Source organism: Hippocampus zosterae, chromosome 7 (assembly GCF_025434085.1).
Source record: "Hippocampus zosterae strain Florida chromosome 7, ASM2543408v3, whole genome shotgun sequence".
NCBI lineage: Eukaryota > Metazoa > Chordata > Actinopteri > Syngnathiformes > Syngnathidae > Hippocampus > Hippocampus zosterae.
The window spans coordinates 2,739,583-2,756,201 of NC_067457.1; the positions used below are offsets into that span (position 1 = coordinate 2,739,583).

Consider the following 16,619-nt stretch of genomic DNA (forward strand, 5'->3'; position numbering starts at 1 on the left):
AAAGGGGGGGGGGGGGCTGGCTGCGAATTCTCCCAATCAAGCCAAAGGCACACTAGAGTGGAACAAAACACATTTAATTCTTCACGCAACCAAAAGGAAATTCATCTCAAAATATTCCAAGAATCAATTATTCAGCCTTGGCTTCATTTGAGGTCAGTGGTTTTTATATTTTTTTCTTTCTCCACAGATGATCACTGTCATTCATGGTAACAGCAGCACAATAATACAACATAGCATGTAGCTGAGTGCCGAAGTTGGGCTTGGCCCAGTTGACTCCCCTCGTTCAGGTGGAACTTTGCAGGCCGCAGCGCCTCCTGAACTCTTGACCTCGCTCGTGCAGCCACTTGTTGGCCACTGAGTAGGCAAGCCACAAGTACAATTTTTAGAGCATGGATGTGGATAGTGGCACCAAAAATAAAATCATTTTGTAGGGTTCGTGAATGATTCCAAACACCCCATTCATCCCCAGTGGCCCTTGTGCATCCCATCCTGCTGACCTGGGCCCCTTGGCTCCTTAGCTAAAGTCAATAGCCTCAAACTTGCGTTACCTTGTACTTTCAGAGAGTTTTCAATACGTATAAGTGAGGGGGGTGGTACTCATATTATGACATTTAAGGATTGGAACCGACAAAGTATTTTACAAACCAAGTACTTTCTTTAAAAAAAAAATACAAATAAAGTAAACAAGCAAGTATTCGCTTGCCGACATTGACGCCTCACGACGCTCCTGTCTTCGGTAGTCTTCAGAAACACTCGGGATCATATGCTCGTCTTCGGTAGTCATCGGAAACACTCGGTATCATATGCTCGTCTTCGGTAGTCATCGGAAACACTCGGGATCATATGCTCGTCTTCGGTAGTCATCGGAAACACGCGGGATCATATGCTCGTCTTCGGTTTTGAGATCACGCGAGAACGGAGCCTCGGAGGACTATGTGTGGATTCTGGACCGGTGGTGCAACAATGTATGTATTTCCAAAACTGTTACCGGTAAATAGACGCGTTTTTTTTGTGGAGTCTGCCAACAGGTCAATTATCTTTTAAGTTGAGAAAACTTCTAGTTTGGTGAGCTCAGGTGTTTGTTTCCTCGCCGCTTCTTGCACGTCGAGCACCAAACAGCAATTGTTTGGCTTGTTGCCTGTGATCAGTAATTTGACTTGATCAATAAAGATGATTAAGAAGAGCTCGAAGCAGCAGGACGGCCACTGCCTTTACCTCCTTTTTTCCAGTTTTACTTTTATTTTTAAACGTTAGTTAGGTGTAATTAGTTTATTTATTTTTATATGCGTTTAGGTATAAGGATTAATCGTTTTGTATTGTTTTTTTTTTGCAATATGCTGTATTTGTCAAGTGCCAAATGAAGAAAATGTGTTTATTTATGTATGTTGGGGCACAAGGTGATGACTGTCTTGTGCAAACTCACCCCACTTGCTCCCCACCAGGACGGGACAGGCGGCGTGTTGGGTCTCGTAGTTTCCCTGTCCGTCATGCAGAAGGTTGTACCAGAACACAGCCGAGCCCTGGACATAGACGACTATGCCATCAAAACCTGGAAAAAGCATTTACACTTCCAGGCACGCACCAAACACTTCATCAGGTACACCCTTGCCCGCACAACCTGATGACGTCCGACCACTTTGCGGTTATTCCCGAGACATGTTTTTTAAATGTGATTTTTTTTTTAATGTCCCACAAGCTCAGCCAAACATTTGAAGTGTACCCAATAAAGTGTCTGCTGTGTGGACCACGTGCGTATGCGAAAAGAAAAACAAACCTTGATGGGCCAGGCAATCGCACCCACGTTGGGGAAGACAGTAGCGCCCCCTGCCTGCACGTCACTTAACTGCAGCACAAATGGTGAAGCCGTGAAAATAAAAACGAAGCAAGGCTTTTTCTTGATGAAAATTGAGAATCCAATGAAGTGCGCTTTACTGACGTAAAGGAGCCAGGTGGCGATTCGGTTTCCCGTGCCCAGATGCGCGTAAGGCTCAACACTTTTGTTCGCTGAAAACTATGAATAACATAGCGCTCAAAAACTTGCATCGATTTTCCATTTATATCATCGATTTAGCTTGTATTTACCCGTTGGAAGTCGACGTGAGGTTCGTACTGTCCTCCGACGCCGTAGTTGGCCACCTGCACACATTTGAGCGCTCGCAGTTGATTTTTAAGATACAGTAAGATAAGATATTTTATTGATTTACATCGAAGGTGAGGAGGTGGATGTGAAAGGAACTTGTCACCTGCAGGTCCTCAGCGGTGGACACATCCAAGCCTGTGATGTCTCCGATTCTCCTGACCATCCAGCCGACCCTCTCGTGGGCCTTGTCCTTCAACCAAGCACTGCGTAGGGAGAGCGTGTGAGTATAAGTCTACACACCCCTGTTCGAGTGACATGGATTTTTGGTATTGGAAAACATGAGACAAGGGATTTGAGTTTTTTTTTTTAATCAGAAATTCATCCTTACTTTTGGGAGACCCTGGTGCGAACCGGGTAAGATTTCTCTGTCTTGCCGTCTCTGACTTTGGAGCGCATGAGCTAGCTCAGCCATCACACGATTGTTGGACAAGAGACACAAAAACACGTCAAGGAGCACAAAGATTCCGATCACTGCCGGGCTCAGGAAGTGTTAACACTGCAGAGGAAGCAATTTTGTCTTCCACCTGCAAAGATTTCCCGTATGTGATCGGGGACACCCTGAACGTTTTTAAAGTTTTTTTTTTTTTAATAAAAAGAAGCGCATAGCTGGCTTACTTGGGGTTGAGCCAACGCTTTGTAGATTGCCATGTCCTCCTCGGACACAATGTCGTAATAACGGACGATGCGGGGCTGGTCCCACAGCTCTTCCTCTTTGACGGGAGCGATCAGGAGGTTGGGATGGCGGTGGTTGTCGTGGTAACGGCAGGAGAGGAGGCTCCGTTTGAGCGGCGTCTGTGGCAAAGACAAGCCCGAGAGAATACAGGGGCTCCGGCGTCGGGGGGGGGGGGGATTTTGCCGCATCTTCTCACCATCTCCACGCTGTTGCCGCGACACAGCCGCTCGTACGCGCTGTGTTTGGGAACGCGACCCTTCTTGAGCGTTTCCGTCGTCTGCTGTTTCGCCAGGTGTTCCTCAAAGTACTTGAGATTCTGCTTGCCCCGCTCGTTTTCCGGGTCTAAAAGCCAACGGCAGCGGATGTTCCGCTTCAGTTTGAGCCCACGTTTTCCTTTCGGTCGACTCACCGATTTCCAGCAGCTTCTTGGTGGACACCAAGGCGGCTTCCAGATCTCCTTGCTTGTAGAGGGCGTAGCTGTGGTAGTCCAGGAGGGTGACGGGGCCCACGTTTTCCGGCGTCTCGCCCTGCTCCAATTGCAGGAGAGCTTGAGCCATCCACAGCTCGGTGTGGTAGAAGTCGTCGTCCCCGTACGCCGCCATGGCCACGTCGTAGCAGTCGTCCACCGTCAGCTTGCTCAGGAGCAAAGAGCTTCCTGTTTTTTGGGGGGGGGCGAGGATTGGACTTTGGACTTGAATTGCAATAGAAGTAGTTTGGGTGTCGCCCGCTCACCCGGCAGCTCCCCTTTGGCCATGGTGCCGGTGTCCAGCTGGTAGGTGTCCTGCAGCCTCACGAGGGCTTCGGCCACGCCCGTCAGGTCGTTCCCGTCGGGAAGGTGCTCGCTCCTGGAGTCCAAGTAGGACACGAAGCCTGAAAACGCAAAAGCCGCAGCGTCCAAACCGACTCGTGTACTTTTTTTTGGAGCCGAGCGTTCGGGCTTCGGGACGTTTGTGCGTTTTCACCGTGGGATACGTTGCTGCGCACCAGCATCTCCAGGGCGCGCCACTCTCGGTTCATCCTCTTCAGAAGTTTAAAGGCGTTCACGGGGTGGCTCAGGAAGCGTTCGGGATTTTTGATGGCAAACGCAGACATGTTGGCCAGCCTCTCGGACCACCTGAGCACACACACACACACACACACACGAAATGACCTCCACCGGATGCGAACATATCGACGCTATGGTTGGTTTTTGCACCTTTTGACCGTCTCCAGTTTGCTCTCCTCCGCTTGGATGTAATCGTCCAACGCGGCCAACAGCTGCTGCTCCGTGTACAGCAGCTCCGTCATGCGACCTCGTAGTTTGGTAATGTTAGTGAACGCAAAGAAGGACCGGGCACTTGACGCCAATCGCGAAAATAGAATCGCAAATAGACGCCACGGGAATTATAATAAGACGGAGAGGATCATAAAGCATCAACAGCACATTGACAAATGCGCCACCGGCACTTTACGCAAACGTGTCAGGACAATATGGGACAAATTCATTCATTCATCTTCCGAGCCGCTTGATCCTCACTAGGGTCGCGGGGGGTGCTGGAGCCTATCCCAGCTGTCTTCGGGCAGTAGGCGGGGGACACCCTGAACCGGTTGCCAGCCAATCGCAGGGCACACAGAGACGAACAACCATTCACACTCACACTCGCACCTAGGGACAATTTAGAGCGTTCAATCAGCCTGCCACGCATGTTTTTGGAATGTGGGAGGAAACCGGAGCACCCGGAGAAAACCCACGCAGCCCCGGGGAGAACATGCAAACTCCACACAGGGAGGCCAGAGCTGGAATCGAACCCGGTACCTCTGCACTGTGAATCCGACGTGCTAACCACTGGACTACCGGGCCCCGCCCATGGGACAAATTGTACCTGATTATTTTTAATAATAGTGATGTTATAGAAGACTCACCTATGGAAGAGTAGAACTCATCGGCAGCCAATGAGAAGCTGATGAGAATCACCAACAAGCAAAAGACCGCCATGTCTAAAACGGACAACAAGTAGTGCATGACGCACACAACGTCGACGCGTGTCCTCCGAAAAATGGTTCCACTTTGTCGACTTTGATCGTCGGGCGATAATCTTGATGATCATTTTGCCGCACAAGCCAGAAAACACCTCGATTATTACCACCATTGCACGTTTGTCAAATTCAGCACCCGAATGTTATCGATGCTAAGAAACGAAAGATGAATTAACTGCATGTTGATTTTTGTTGTTGTTGAAATAATCGAACCATCGGACCCACTCGATTTAGGGCCAATTCTTCCACGATCATTGTCAAAATTAATCTGTGACTAAATTAATCCATTAATTAAAAAGGTGACCAAATTAATCGAGGAGTAGATTAGGACCTCCTTCAACAGTTGAAACGAGGCGTCAAATTTTGACAGGTTAATAACCGACCCCCTGCAAGTAATCTCCAAAGATTGTCGACGAGGTTTGACGCACCTGAAGTGCCGAAGTCAAACCGGGCGGCCCGCCGTTGAGAATTAACCAAAGTCTCTGAAATGTGTCCCAATATGTTGGATTCCCACTTTTGACGGTTGCCGACTTGGAATCGCTTCTGCGAGTGATCGTTTGTCAGGTGTCGCCACGTCTTGCTATGAAATTGCTTTTGTTTCGCTTGTATGTTCCTTATTGTCCTTTGATGTTCATAAACAAGTTTGACTGGAGTTTCCTGTCGGCTCAATCACGCCCCAGACGTAAAAGTTCACGATGGCCGCGTTGTGCACCCGATCCGAAATCTACCACAAGGGGCCATATTGGATGTGGAGAAAAAAAAATACAATTTGATCAAATAAACGCATCCACTTTGCTGCTCGGTTGTGAATCGGTTGATGGAGCTGATTGGTGAAGGTTCGCTGTCAAAGTGCCCTTGGGCAAGTTGTTGAACCTCCAACTGCCTTTGAGGAATACAATATTGGGGTGGTGTAAAAAAAAAAAAAAAAACTAGTGTTTTGTCTATTTGCAAATAAAGGTCAGAGGTCATTTTGCTTCATGACGATGACAATCTCTTGATGAGCATGTGAAATCTGGCATGTGTCAGCGTTTTGGGGGTGGGGGGCGTGTGGAGGTGGGAGAGGGCTTGTTTTCCTTCTCGTGGGACGAATAAAGGATATCTTATCTTATCTTATCTTACTCTTGCTTTACCCTTGCCACACCACCACCACCAATCCCAGCCAGCTTTCAAAGCAGTTGCTCAGGACACTAAGCTCCTCCTCCTCTCCCAAGTGAGCAGAAATGAAAGCTGGATGTAATCCCTCCTCCTTCTTGCCCCCCCTGCCCCCCCACACCCCTCCTTTCTTTCCAATCAGTGTGGAGAGAAAGCAGCAGTCCCGCACGAGGATCTTCCACCGATGGCGGCATCACTTGCAGCATCCTCTGGACCAGCAGCGCGTGTGCCCGAGTCCCCCATCATCACCATGGCGGCGGGTGGCAGCTCCCCCACGGCCGCTTTCTTGCTGTGCCTGCTGCTAGGCTCAATCTCCCTGCAGCTGGACGCCGGAGGCACCGAGGAGGCGGCGGCGGCGGAGAAAGCAGACAATTCGATGCAGGATGAGCGCTGGCGCTACGGCAACCGCGGGATGGAGACCTGGAAGCCTTTCCGAGACGTGAGTTGTTGTCTTTTCGGCCCTGTGGCAAAAAAAAGCATACGTTTGTGTGTGTGTGTGTGTGTGTGTGTGTTTTGTGCTACTGTGGAGGTGCAAATGTTCCAAGTTTGTGGGTGAAATGGCTGGCAATAGACGAAGCCATCGGCAATGGCACCTGTAGGAAAAAAAAAAACAAAACAAAACAGAGCGTCATTTTGCCGTAAAATGAGCATTTTTTCTCAACAATGACATTTTACCTCTTCAAAAAAAATGTTAATATATTCTCTGAATAATTATGGATTTTTTTTCCTTCTCCGTTCCCACTTAAATGGTCAACTTTCACTTTTATTTTATTTTTTATTTTTTTTAATACTTGTGTAAAATCATAAAATATTCGTTGCTGCTGTGCCTGGGCCTCCACGACAGGAAGTGGAGGTTTGTTTACAATTTGCATTGCGCGGCGTGTCATGTGTTGTCCACCTCCATCCATCCATCCATCCATCCATCATCCACCGCTTATCCGGGGCCAGGTCGCGGGGGCAACAGCTTTAGCAGGGAAGCCCAGACTTCCCTCTCCCTAGCTACTTCTTCCAGCTCTCCCCGGGGGATCCCGAGACGTTCCCAGGCCAGCTGAGTGACATAGTCTCTCCAGCGTGTCCTGGGTCTTCCTCGGGGTCTCCTCCCGGTGGGACATGCCCGGAACACCTCACCGGGGAGGCGCTCAGGAGGCATCCGAATCAGATGCCCAAGCCACCTCATCTGGCTCCTCTCGATGTGGAGGAGAAGCGGCTCGACTCTGAGCCCCTCCCGGATGACCGAGCTTCTCACCTTATCTCTAAGGGAGAGCCCGGACACCCTGCCTGTCCACCTCATTCTTTTTTTTTTTTTTCCCCCTCTCTTTTTCTCAGGATGACGATGTTCGAAAGGTGGAGGACGGCGCGACCTTGAATGAGAGTAAGTCTCGCTTCAGAGACGTTTTTTTTTGTTGTTTTTTTTTTAAGCACCGTCTCTTTGCTGCGTTTGTAGACACGGCCGGCACCGAGGACCCGTGTCGCGATGTCAAGTGCGGCCGCCACAAGTTGTGCGTGGCGCACGCTTCCCAGAGGCCCGTCTGCATCACTCGGAAGAAGCTCGAGCAAAGGTAGAACCGCATGAAACCACCAGGAATTTTTTTTTTTTTAGCGTTAATGACGAGAAAAATCATTGCGCGGTCGGTTTTTGAGAAATCGCACAAGAATAACAGCTTCGTTTTAACATGGAAAAAGTTGGAGCTGTACAAAATAAAAAAGTCATGCAACTATTGTGAGGGGGTGGGGGGAGACAGTTTTGACATTTGTATTATAGTCAACAAAAAAAAAAAAAAAACTCCTTTTCCCCTCAGAATCCAGATGGTGGAGGTGCCGGGGAGGCGCGACCCCAACTGTCCCTCTTGTCCCCCAGCCGCCTCGGCACCCGTGTGCGGTTCCGACGGGCATAACTATGCCTCACAGGTAATCAACCCCCCACCCCCCCAAAAAAAAAGTGTCTTATGTTGTAGCCTTCCTCCAAAAAACATTTCCACTTGTGTTTGTTTTTCAGTGTAAGCTCCAGCAGCAGGCCTGCCTCACGGGCAAAGTTTTGAGCATCATGTGTGCTGGATTTTGTCCCTGCGCCGCCTCCATTACCTCCGCCAAGGCCGAAGCCAAACTTGGTGAGAATCTTCTTTCCTTCCTGTTTTTTTTTTGTTGTTTTTTTTGGGCCCACGCGCAAGAAAAGCAATCGATAGGCAACCGTCTGAAGAGATTCAACGCCCCCCTCGGGACTCGGTGCTCTTTGAGTCTGCTGCTTAATCCGGAATTCATTATTTAGAGTGTATGCATCATCCGTCACGGCAGCAGGCCGACGCGATCGATCGATGGTGCACTTTGTGGAAACGCCGATGAATCAATTCGAAGGCGGAGGGAAAAAAAAGGAACGTCTTTATTAGTATCTGCAGTTGAAAAGCAAACTTGATTAAATCATCGGCGGTGTGAAAAAGGAAGCAAGCGGACAAAACATTAGGAACAGGAACACAGTCAGAATAGAGTTTGGTTTATTTTTTGGATCTCCCTTTTTATTTTTATTTTTTTTAACTTGAGATCAGCGACTCTCTGAGTGACATCCCCAGTGGCACCCGGACTGTCTCTTGTGGTATCCCAAAGAATCAATTCATTAAATACAAATATGATTTCCGCCACTTCAAAAGTAGTGCAATCAAACATCGGGGAATGTAGCGATAACCGGTTTTATTGAGCTTGTTCCAAAACAACAACAAAAAAAAATCTTGTATAACCGGTGATGCTGGTTATTTAAAACGAAAACAAAAGAAGAAAAACGGGTAAATTCAGGCAGTTTTCCAAATTTCAATATACATCTGAGTGATGTTTTTAGTTGTTTTCCCGAGGCGTTTGTTCTCCAAATCCGTTTCCTTTTCAGAGAGCTGCACAGGCGAGGCGCTGGCCAGCTTGGGAAAGCGTCTCGGGGATTGGTTCCAGTTGCTGCACGGAAACGCCAAACACAACAAGTCGGCCAAGCCGGCGGCCGCCACTGCCTCAGGTTTGCTTTTGCATGCCCCCAAAAAAAATCTCCTGACCGTGGCAAAAATGCTCTGTGGGCAAAACGTATTCACTGCCATCCCCAGTCGGAATTGATCTTTGCCAGTGAAGGAGTGAAGTGACCAAAAAACAGCTAGCTTGTTTGCCGTTTGCAGCGCTGGAAAGGAGCTTGCTGGCCAGCTGCAAGGACTCCATATTGTGGATGTTCCTGAAACTGGACGCTGACGGCGACTTGCACCTGCGGGCCGGCGAGCTGGCCGCCGTCAACCTGGACAAGTACGAGCCTTGCGTCGGGCCGTTCTTCAATTCCTGCGACAGCATCGAGGACGGCAAAGTCTCCGTGGCCGAGTGGTGCCTCTGTTTCTGGAGGGAAAGTGAGTCACGTGCTACTTGACCCCAAAACGCGACCTTCTCGTAGTGTACATGTGAAATTTTTTTTTTTTGCCTTTTTGCGGTTAGAGCCGCCGTGCCTGGCTGAGCTGGAGAAGATCCAAGCGAACCACGTGGCCAAAAACAAGCCCAGTAAACAGATTTTGACCTTTAATTCTGTTTATTCTCCCTATTTGCCTCTTATTTTAATTTGTCCCTTTTATGTTTTGATGTATTTTTACTTTTACGTGTGTGTGTGTGTACAATAGTACGCACATACATACCCACCTGTGACGAGGATGGCTACTATCGGAAGTGGCAGTGCGAGCAAAGTGGCGGCGAGTGTTGGTGTGTGGACCAACAGGGCGGCAGCGAGGTAGCCGGCACCAGAATGCGCGGCAACCCCGAATGCGGTAAAGAATAAAAAAAAAAACACCCGCACGAATAAGTGAGTACATTTTGGTGGAGCATCAAATAATTCATTTTTCTTGTGCTTTCCAGATGAAGCGTTGGGATATTCCGGCCATTTCGGGAGCGGGGTGGGCTGGGAAGATGAAGAGGAGAAGGAGGTGGAGGAGGAGGAAGAGGAGGAGGAAGAGGAGGAGACTGATGATGGAGGCTACATCTGGTAGCAGCTGCCGCAGGGAGCCCAAACGGCGAGCCCCGTTCAGGGACAGCAAAGGAGTCCGAATCAGGAAAGATTCCCCATGAGGAGGTGACAAGCATTCTATTTTATTTTATTTTTTGGTCTTGGGGATTGCTAATTGCCTCATTCTGTATTCTGGACATATAATATGACCGCAGCAAAGTGTTAGCTTAGCGCAAGTATCCGAATGTTTGAGGTAAGGACAAGAAAATAAAGAGGTTGACACACCCAAATTCGGTGCAGGTGCATTGCTGAGATGAACGGTTGAAAAACATGTTTTGGCGTTTCCGTCCATGCAAAGGCAACGTTAGCAATATTGAATAACTAAATAAATTTGGAAATATCCGGATGGGAAAAGATTGCCAAGCTATGTTAGCTCAGCATATAGACCCAAACACACGTTTCTTTTGACGCAAAGTGTTAGCGTGTTTATTTCTCGCATCAGCGAGTCCGTTTTAAAATTTTAAAAAAACATTTGGAATGGAAGCGTTAGAACTTCACACTGGACCTTTGAAGTGTCGCTCATTTGCATACACACCATCCACTGTACATTTACACGCCTCGTCCGTCCATTCAGATGCATATGAGGTAGACGCTAAAGTCGGATTTTGTAGCCACACAATCATTTATTAGTAACAAAAAAAACTGTTTATTGCCCAAAAATTGCACACGGAATGTGATTTAGTGTCATTTTATATTTTTTTTGTGGACAAGCATGAAATGTCCATAAAATGTAGATTGATGTCCCCCCCCACGCCATCCTTACTTCTCGTAGTAGAACCATTTGTCAACTGAAATAAATAAACGGAATAAAATAAAAAACCAGAGCACAGTATTGTGTCAGAAATCAGACATTTTAACTCGATACACACCAGAAGTGGGGATGGGTTCCGCAGCTCCAAAAGGACCAGCCTGCAAAAACGGTTCAAGAGCACATATGAGGAAACGTACAAAAATGTCACGCGACATGCGAAGAATTTTCACTGAGCATTTTTGGGGGGAGTGCGGCCCTCGACTTATCCAACTTACTGAATCAACCACGGCGGCGGCATCTTCGGCCGAGCAACAAAATGGACTCTCGGAGACGCTTGTGTTCATGCTGATTAAAAAAAAAATGTATTCAATATTAATCATATGATACGGCAGCCCCCCCCCCCCCTGCATAATGCGTAGTTTTTTTGTTGGAGCTTTTCCACGCAGAGATATCTCCATGCCAGATGTAAAGTTACGCTTATGGTGGTGACAAACAGAGTCAACTGTGTTCGCGCCCACAACGGCGCAAACATGCGTTTAAAATTTTTTTTAAAAAATACGCCAGCTCACCAGTTTAACTCGCCGGCATCAGTCTTCTGAGCGATCAGGGCTTTCCAGAACTGGTGGGTGCTCTTCACCGTCTCGATGGCAAAGTCCTACCATACACGACAAACAATAACTACCAGGATGTAGGAGCACCTTCATTTGAAAAAGCGCAGCAATTTACAAGTTTTACCCTGCCCTTGAAGTGTCCGCTAAAGGCAAATTGATTTTCGGCTTTCCCGTCGGGGACTTTATATCGCTTGAACCAGTCCAGCGTTGCCTCCAGGTAGCCCGGCTTGAGTCGTGCCACGTCGTCAATGTCTGGTGGGGGACAAAACGCAATCGTCGCCATCCGCTGTGCGCGCCGCTTGACCGACCGAACGCTCGCCCGTACCGTTAAAGAGCGCGGCCTCTGGGTCATCCGCATTGATGACGACGACCTTCCAATCGGTTTCGCCCTCGTCGATGAGCGCCAGGGTGCCCAGCACCTTCACTCTGATCACTTCCCCTGCGGCGCACACCTGACGGAGGGAGCGCTTGTATTACAACTGCGAGATCAAGCCCACCTAACCAAGGTTAATACACCCGCTGTAAGGAATTTAGGCGTTTTATACCTTGTCCCCAATGTCGCATATGTCAATGGGGTCATTGTCCCCGCAGCAACCCGTGTCGCTGTCCTGGTGGTGAGGGTCCTCCCATGTCTGTGCCAAAACAAGGCACGCGATAGTTAGCAAGTGAAAATGTCCAAATTAGAAAAAGCCTCAAAACATTGACGCACACGCCCGAGTTTCTTCACTGTCGTACCTACCACGAGAAGACGTCGCCCGATATTTTGGGAACATACCTGCGGGATGGCTCCGTAATTCCAGATGTAGCCTTTGTGCGGGAACACGTTAGCCACGTAGCGCAGCTTGCCGTTCTTGACGTCCTGTTTCAGAGGATTGAGAGCGTCTTTGGTGGCTATCTGGGAAAAACAAACAAACTACGGTGTCATTTATGGGGAGTATGGCGTTAACATGACATAAGACAATCATGGACAGTACCTCCATCTTTGCGTTGGTCCACCTGGGCACCTCCACCACGGCGTGAAATATATTCTGCCGGATGAAAGAATGACATTTCGAATCTTGTTTTTGTGACCGGTGAAAATCCGATTGCGGCGGGATCTCGCGGTTGAGCGCAGTCTAGCTGGTCTGCGGGTGGGCGGGCTGCGCCGTTGTGGGAGTGTTTACAGCCGACCTTAATTGGAAGCGGGTCCTGGCATTCCCTTTAATTCTCGACAGGCACATCAAGATCAAATTCAACAAACTTGAATCGGATGTGGTCTGAGCGGGTGCAAATTCCCATACAGGGATCATATCGATATCGCAAGTCAGTAGCGGTGTCGGATCGATACTACCATGATGAGATATTGGTACCGTAGTTTGTTTCCCTCTTACTACAGATTTTGTCAATGAAAATAGAGCCCATGTGATATTTTCTTTGCCATCAAATGTCTTCATGGCGCAAATTTGACCTGAGCTGGGGTCAAAGGTCAAAGAAAATAACAATAAAAAGAGGACACTCACCTGGGCTTCATCTGCAAAGACGGGGATGTCGTGGAAGGGAGATATGTATTGGCCCTCTGCGTTTTCTGTGCAAAGTAGATATTATTTTTGTTTTTTACCTCCCAAGTGACGAGAAGAGCAGCAAAACGTGCCGGTTGACGAAAAGGCTTACTAAAAAAGAGCCTGTAGCCGACCGTGTTGGGTTGCCCTCTCGCCTCGGTGCTGAAGCTCATGGCGATGACCTCCCTTTTCCCCGTTTTGTTTCCTCGTCCGTAGAGCGGAGACGCTCGAGGCGGCGCGCCGCGCTTAAGCCAAGCTTTTGGATGTTATTGACTCGCCGCGAAGCTCTTGAGACGCTCCTTTCAGACAAAAACAGATGGTGCTCACTTTGCTTGCTTCCAATGCGCGCGTGAGCTGTAAACCAATTAGCAGGCCGGATTAGCTGTCTTCTTCCCATCTCGGGGGGGGGTTTGCTGCAAACGTTTGATAACGTATTTACAGGCTTGATTTGTTTTTCGTTTCGTTGCAGAATTCCACGGATGTGACTTGGAGCGAAATATTCATGTCGCTTTACATTAGGATTGTTCAATCATTTCCACAAATACACTTTTTTTTAATGCGAAGGTGTTTGCTATTATTTGCATCTAGAGGTAGAGATGATTGTTACCCATAAACATGTTTGGTTTTTCCACAAATAAGTACAATTTTTAAAAATTCTGCAATTATATTTCTGAAATATGACGAATGCCAAAGCACAAGTCTTTTAAATTCACCAACCTTGTTGACGCATTTCCATCAGCCACCTTGAGAGTCCAAACCAGTTCAAAACGTGACTAATAACAACGTGACAAGGGTAAATCGAAGGAAGAGGAATACCTTTATAAAACCAAAAATGATAAATTAAGGATGAAAAATATCCCACCCAAGTTTTGGTTTTCTTAATTCAGAGTTCATCCGACTCTGAATGCAATCTTCAAGTACAAAGGCCCCTCATTTCCAAGCACACAAAAGGATCAAAGGATTTTTTTTTTTAAGGCAAGTGACATGCAGTGCGCACATGTTGTTCACGACTCCTTTTGGGATAAAATGTCAAATTTGAGCGGCGACGTGAGAGCAGCTTGAGTGTTTACATCCAGAGGGTTGGACAGCACGTTGAGCCACTTGAGTGCCGGCATGGCCGACAACTTGTCCACTGGCATTTCTGCGAGATCAAGCGACAACGTAAACAGGTTATTCCAAGGAGAGCATGTTGCGTAATCATGAGGAACTTGATTGCTGTGAAGAAAACGACTTGGATAAAACCGAAAAATGGATCAAAACACTTGGATCGGACATCAGCTTTCTCTATTTAAAAAAGAAAGAAGATCCGCTCCAACTGCCCCCCCCAAAAAAGACATTTTTGTGTGTTGTCATAAAGAAAATCTCACTCTAGAATGTTTTACTGTTTAAAGACATTTAAAAAAAAAAGATATAATGACAAACGAATAAGTTATTTGTCAGCACTCTTTACAGAGGATAAAGAATGCATGCCTGTGAGTATCATTAGTGTCTGATGCTATTTGCTAGCCTGGCTTTGCCAATGCCCGTGACATGTTCAGATTAAGCTAGCGCACGTAAAGCCAAAGTTATGTGGTTGTTTAAACTAGCCAAGGTGTAATGAATTGCCCATTACCGGTGATGTTGTTCCCTTCTAGGTTGATCCGCTCCAACGTGGCAATTTGCGTGAGCTTCTCAGGGAACGCCGAGAACTTGTTATTGGCCAAGTTGATGCTGGTCAAGTGCCTCATTTCCTCCAACGAGTCAGGCAGTTTGCTGAGAACGTTTCCGTGCAAATCCAGTTCTGAAAAAATATACATATTTTTAATATATATATATTTTTTTTCCTTCTCTTAAATCCGCCAATCAAGGGAGCTACTGCTCGGTGACATTTGACTGTACTGTAAATTGGGCACCTCTCAGTTGAGTGAAAGTGGAAAAGAACTTGCTGCTAATGGCCTTCATCTCATTATCAGCCAGGGTGATGACCCGGATGTTCTCCGACACGCTGTTGAGAACCTTGAAAACGCCTTCTGGGAATGAGATGAGCTTGCAGTTGGACAGGTCTGCAGGGAGAGCAAAAATAAAAAATCAAGCGCACAAGTTCAAATGGGGGGTCAGAGCGGAAAAGAAACGCATCCTCTGCTCCCCTCTTCAGGTTTGAATACAAATGGCACCCAGCACAGAATACACAAATGGAGTACTGGACCTTCAATTAGGAGTTAAATTCGTTCTTTGATTGCAACAAAAAAAAGCCTGCACTTACCCAGGTGATCTTTTCCTTCCTCGACGGTTGCGTTGACCCGCCTAGCCACGTTAACCACCGCCTCCGCCATTTTGTGATGTGCCTATGGCAGATCACATTCCATTTAATTATACGTCACAGAAAATTTCATTTTTCATACCCTTACAAGTGAAGTATATGTGTCCTGAATGAAATTCTGTGATTTGGAACACATTTTTCTGAAGACTCTAATTACAATGATTAAATGCATATGATTTTTATTGGATTGTATACTATTCCATTCCCATGCAACCCAACACAAATTAGTGTCTTAACAGTTCCTCCTTTGTTGTTATTCCTTTACAAATGGTCAAGCTGTGTCAACTGTTTACCATGAATCTCGCAAGTGAGTCGGCCAAGGCGGAAGTGCATTTTCCTAATGGCCGACAGGGAGCGCCACCGTTGCTGAGTTAAAAATGGATCTACTGCGTTCCAACGGCCGAACGAGTTGTCGTCATAAATATCACGACTAAATGTGTACCTCCCACTAAACATGCATTATCGTTTCACGTAAAATACACACAGAGACAATGCTGGGGGATTTTAATCAAAATAAACTCGTACTCTCATAGACTAACTACAATGACACGTGATTTTGTGTGGTACTTGCTGCACGTCACTGAGGAAATTAGTTTCAACAGTCGCATTAGATGGCGCTCATGATGAGATACATACAGGAAGTACATTACGAGTATTTCACGAACATTTGAAGTTTAAAAAGAGGAGAGAGAAACGTACCCTGACAATCCTGCTCCGGAAGTTAGTCGGTAGCTAATGATACCTCCCTTGACAAATTTGACGTGTGGTATTTTTAGCTCAGTCGAGAGGCCAAATCAACCGGAATTGTCACCGGATCGCGAGAAAAGATGTCTAATAACGCAATTAATTTGGAAGCCAGGATACTACATTAAAAAAAAAAAAACTATAACAAAAAAGCCGGCTATGGTATCGGCATGTGGTAAACAGCTTCGCAAGCGTCAAAATTGCGCAGAATAATCGCAGCCCGATAAACAAAACGATTTCATATGATTTTTCGTTTGTTTTTCTACAAAGACCTCAACAACACATTTTAACATCTAACAATAAAAAAAATTGTAATATATTTTGAGTATTTCTGCTACAGTCGTCCGGTTACACAACTTGAATTCGCAAACTTTTCTTGCCGCAAAGAAATTTAAACTTAATTGTACATTTCCTACTTACCGTAATTGTATTTCCTACTTGAGTTAAATTCATCCTACCTGTCAATGCTGGTCCACTTCTCTATATTACCTTAAGCCTACTTACTTTTGCTCTGACCCTATGGAACATTTGTGGTTAGTCAGTGAAATGTATTCACCAGGCACTCTGGTCAATAGTTCTGTGTTCAAAACCTTACAGCATTTGCTAGATTTCCCTCCACCCCAATGCTTTTGTTTTGAAGCCGCACGAGTGATTGTGCCTAGCCTGAACACTCACGAGAAATGTTG

General features: G+C 46.9%; 4 protein-coding genes and 1 long non-coding RNA gene across 9 annotated transcripts; 2 read left to right on the plus strand and 3 right to left on the minus strand.

The window, feature by feature from the left end:
- Positions 1–58: 58 nt before the first annotated feature.
- Positions 59–5,426, minus strand: LOC127604954 (prolyl 4-hydroxylase subunit alpha-1-like). 2 transcript variants are annotated; one of them, XM_052072389.1, is made up of 15 exons: positions 5,258–5,426; positions 4,716–4,790; positions 4,009–4,105; positions 3,776–3,927; positions 3,546–3,683; positions 3,223–3,468; positions 3,010–3,155; positions 2,756–2,932; positions 2,469–2,539; positions 2,244–2,343; positions 2,083–2,136; positions 1,937–2,011; positions 1,775–1,843; positions 1,424–1,520; positions 59–354 (listed from the first exon to the last, which is right to left on the minus strand). In XM_052072389.1, the coding sequence occupies exons 2-15, from the start codon at positions 4,786–4,788 to the stop codon at positions 284–286; spliced, it is 1,566 nt and encodes a 521-aa protein (XP_051928349.1). In that variant the 5' UTR covers positions 4,789–4,790; positions 5,258–5,426; the 3' UTR covers positions 59–283. The 2 variants fall into 2 exon arrangements, with proteins under 2 accessions (XP_051928349.1, XP_051928350.1); XM_052072390.1 differs by lacking the exon at positions 1,937–2,011.
- A 683-nt stretch (positions 5,427–6,109) lies between these two features.
- On the plus strand, positions 6,110–10,793 carry LOC127604955 (testican-2-like). The gene is made up of 10 exons (XM_052072391.1): positions 6,110–6,420; positions 7,308–7,353; positions 7,426–7,540; positions 7,781–7,889; positions 7,978–8,089; positions 8,854–8,973; positions 9,128–9,346; positions 9,432–9,494; positions 9,611–9,754; positions 9,843–10,793. Exons 1-10 carry the CDS (start codon positions 6,166–6,168, stop codon positions 9,971–9,973), a joined length of 1,314 nt encoding a protein of 437 aa, XP_051928351.1. The 5' UTR covers positions 6,110–6,165; the 3' UTR covers positions 9,974–10,793.
- Positions 10,663–13,749, minus strand: ppa1a (inorganic pyrophosphatase 1a). The gene is made up of 12 exons (XM_052072394.1): positions 13,608–13,749; positions 13,003–13,189; positions 12,852–12,916; positions 12,327–12,380; positions 12,128–12,247; positions 11,898–11,984; positions 11,678–11,804; positions 11,477–11,604; positions 11,311–11,396; positions 11,017–11,086; positions 10,860–10,899; positions 10,663–10,778 (listed from the first exon to the last, which is right to left on the minus strand). Exons 2-12 carry the CDS (start codon positions 13,061–13,063, stop codon positions 10,750–10,752), a joined length of 867 nt encoding a protein of 288 aa, XP_051928354.1. The 5' UTR covers positions 13,064–13,189; positions 13,608–13,749; the 3' UTR covers positions 10,663–10,749.
- Positions 12,243–12,916, plus strand: LOC127604960 (uncharacterized). Its single transcript, XR_007963437.1, has 2 exons — positions 12,243–12,425; positions 12,462–12,916. It is a non-coding gene; the product is annotated as an uncharacterized LOC127604960 (long non-coding RNA).
- lrrc20 (leucine rich repeat containing 20) lies at positions 13,689–16,551 on the minus strand. Of its 4 annotated transcripts, none has more exons than XM_052072395.1 (5): positions 16,354–16,551; positions 15,133–15,214; positions 14,783–14,932; positions 14,503–14,670; positions 13,689–14,031 (listed from the first exon to the last, which is right to left on the minus strand). In XM_052072395.1, the coding sequence occupies exons 1-5, from the start codon at positions 16,384–16,386 to the stop codon at positions 13,895–13,897; spliced, it is 570 nt and encodes a 189-aa protein (XP_051928355.1). In that variant the 5' UTR covers positions 16,387–16,551; the 3' UTR covers positions 13,689–13,894. The 4 variants fall into 4 exon arrangements, with proteins under 4 accessions (XP_051928355.1, XP_051928358.1, XP_051928356.1 ...); XM_052072398.1 differs by having other exon boundaries at positions 16,392–16,543; XM_052072396.1 differs by having other exon boundaries at positions 16,438–16,542.
- Positions 16,552–16,619: the final 68 nt, after the last annotated feature.

Bases quoted from the DNA above. Each gene is read 5' to 3' on its own strand.
- LOC127604954 (XM_052072389.1), bottom strand. From the start codon at position 4,788: ATGGCGGTCTTTTGCTTGTTGGTGATTCTCATCAGCTTCTCATTGGCT. The intron at 2,933-3,009 runs GTGAGAAGATGC...TCTTTGCCACAG, and splicing joins GCGGCAACAGCGTGGAGATG to ACGCCGCTCAAACGGAGCCT. The intron at 2,540-2,755 runs GTAAGCCAGCTA...TGGCTGAGCTAG, and splicing joins AAGCGTTGGCTCAACCCCAA to CTCATGCGCTCCAAAGTCAG.
- ppa1a (XM_052072394.1), bottom strand. From the start codon at position 13,063: ATGAGCTTCAGCACCGAGGCGAGAGGGCAACCCAACACGGTCGGCTAC. The intron at 12,381-12,851 runs GTGAGTGTCCTC...TTCATCCGGCAG, and splicing joins TCTTTGCAGATGAAGCCCAG to AATATATTTCACGCCGTGGT. The intron at 11,605-11,677 runs GTACGGGCGAGC...GTCCCCCACCAG, and splicing joins AGAGGCCGCGCTCTTTAACG to ACATTGACGACGTGGCACGA.
- lrrc20 (XM_052072395.1), bottom strand. From the start codon at position 16,386: ATGAATTTAACTCAAGTAGGAAATACAATTACG. The intron at 15,215-16,353 runs GTAAGTAGGAAA...GATCTGCCATAG, and splicing joins AAGTAGGAAATACAATTACG to GCACATCACAAAATGGCGGA. The intron at 14,933-15,132 runs GTAAGTGCAGGC...CTCTCCCTGCAG, and splicing joins GGAAGGAAAAGATCACCTGG to ACCTGTCCAACTGCAAGCTC.
- LOC127604955 (XM_052072391.1), top strand. From the start codon at position 6,166: ATGGCGGCATCACTTGCAGCATCCTCTGGACCAGCAGCGCGTGTGCCC. The intron at 9,347-9,431 runs GTGAGTCACGTG...TTTTGCGGTTAG, and splicing joins CCTCTGTTTCTGGAGGGAAA to AGCCGCCGTGCCTGGCTGAG. The intron at 9,495-9,610 runs GTAAACAGATTT...TGTGTACAATAG, and splicing joins CGTGGCCAAAAACAAGCCCA to TACGCACATACATACCCACC.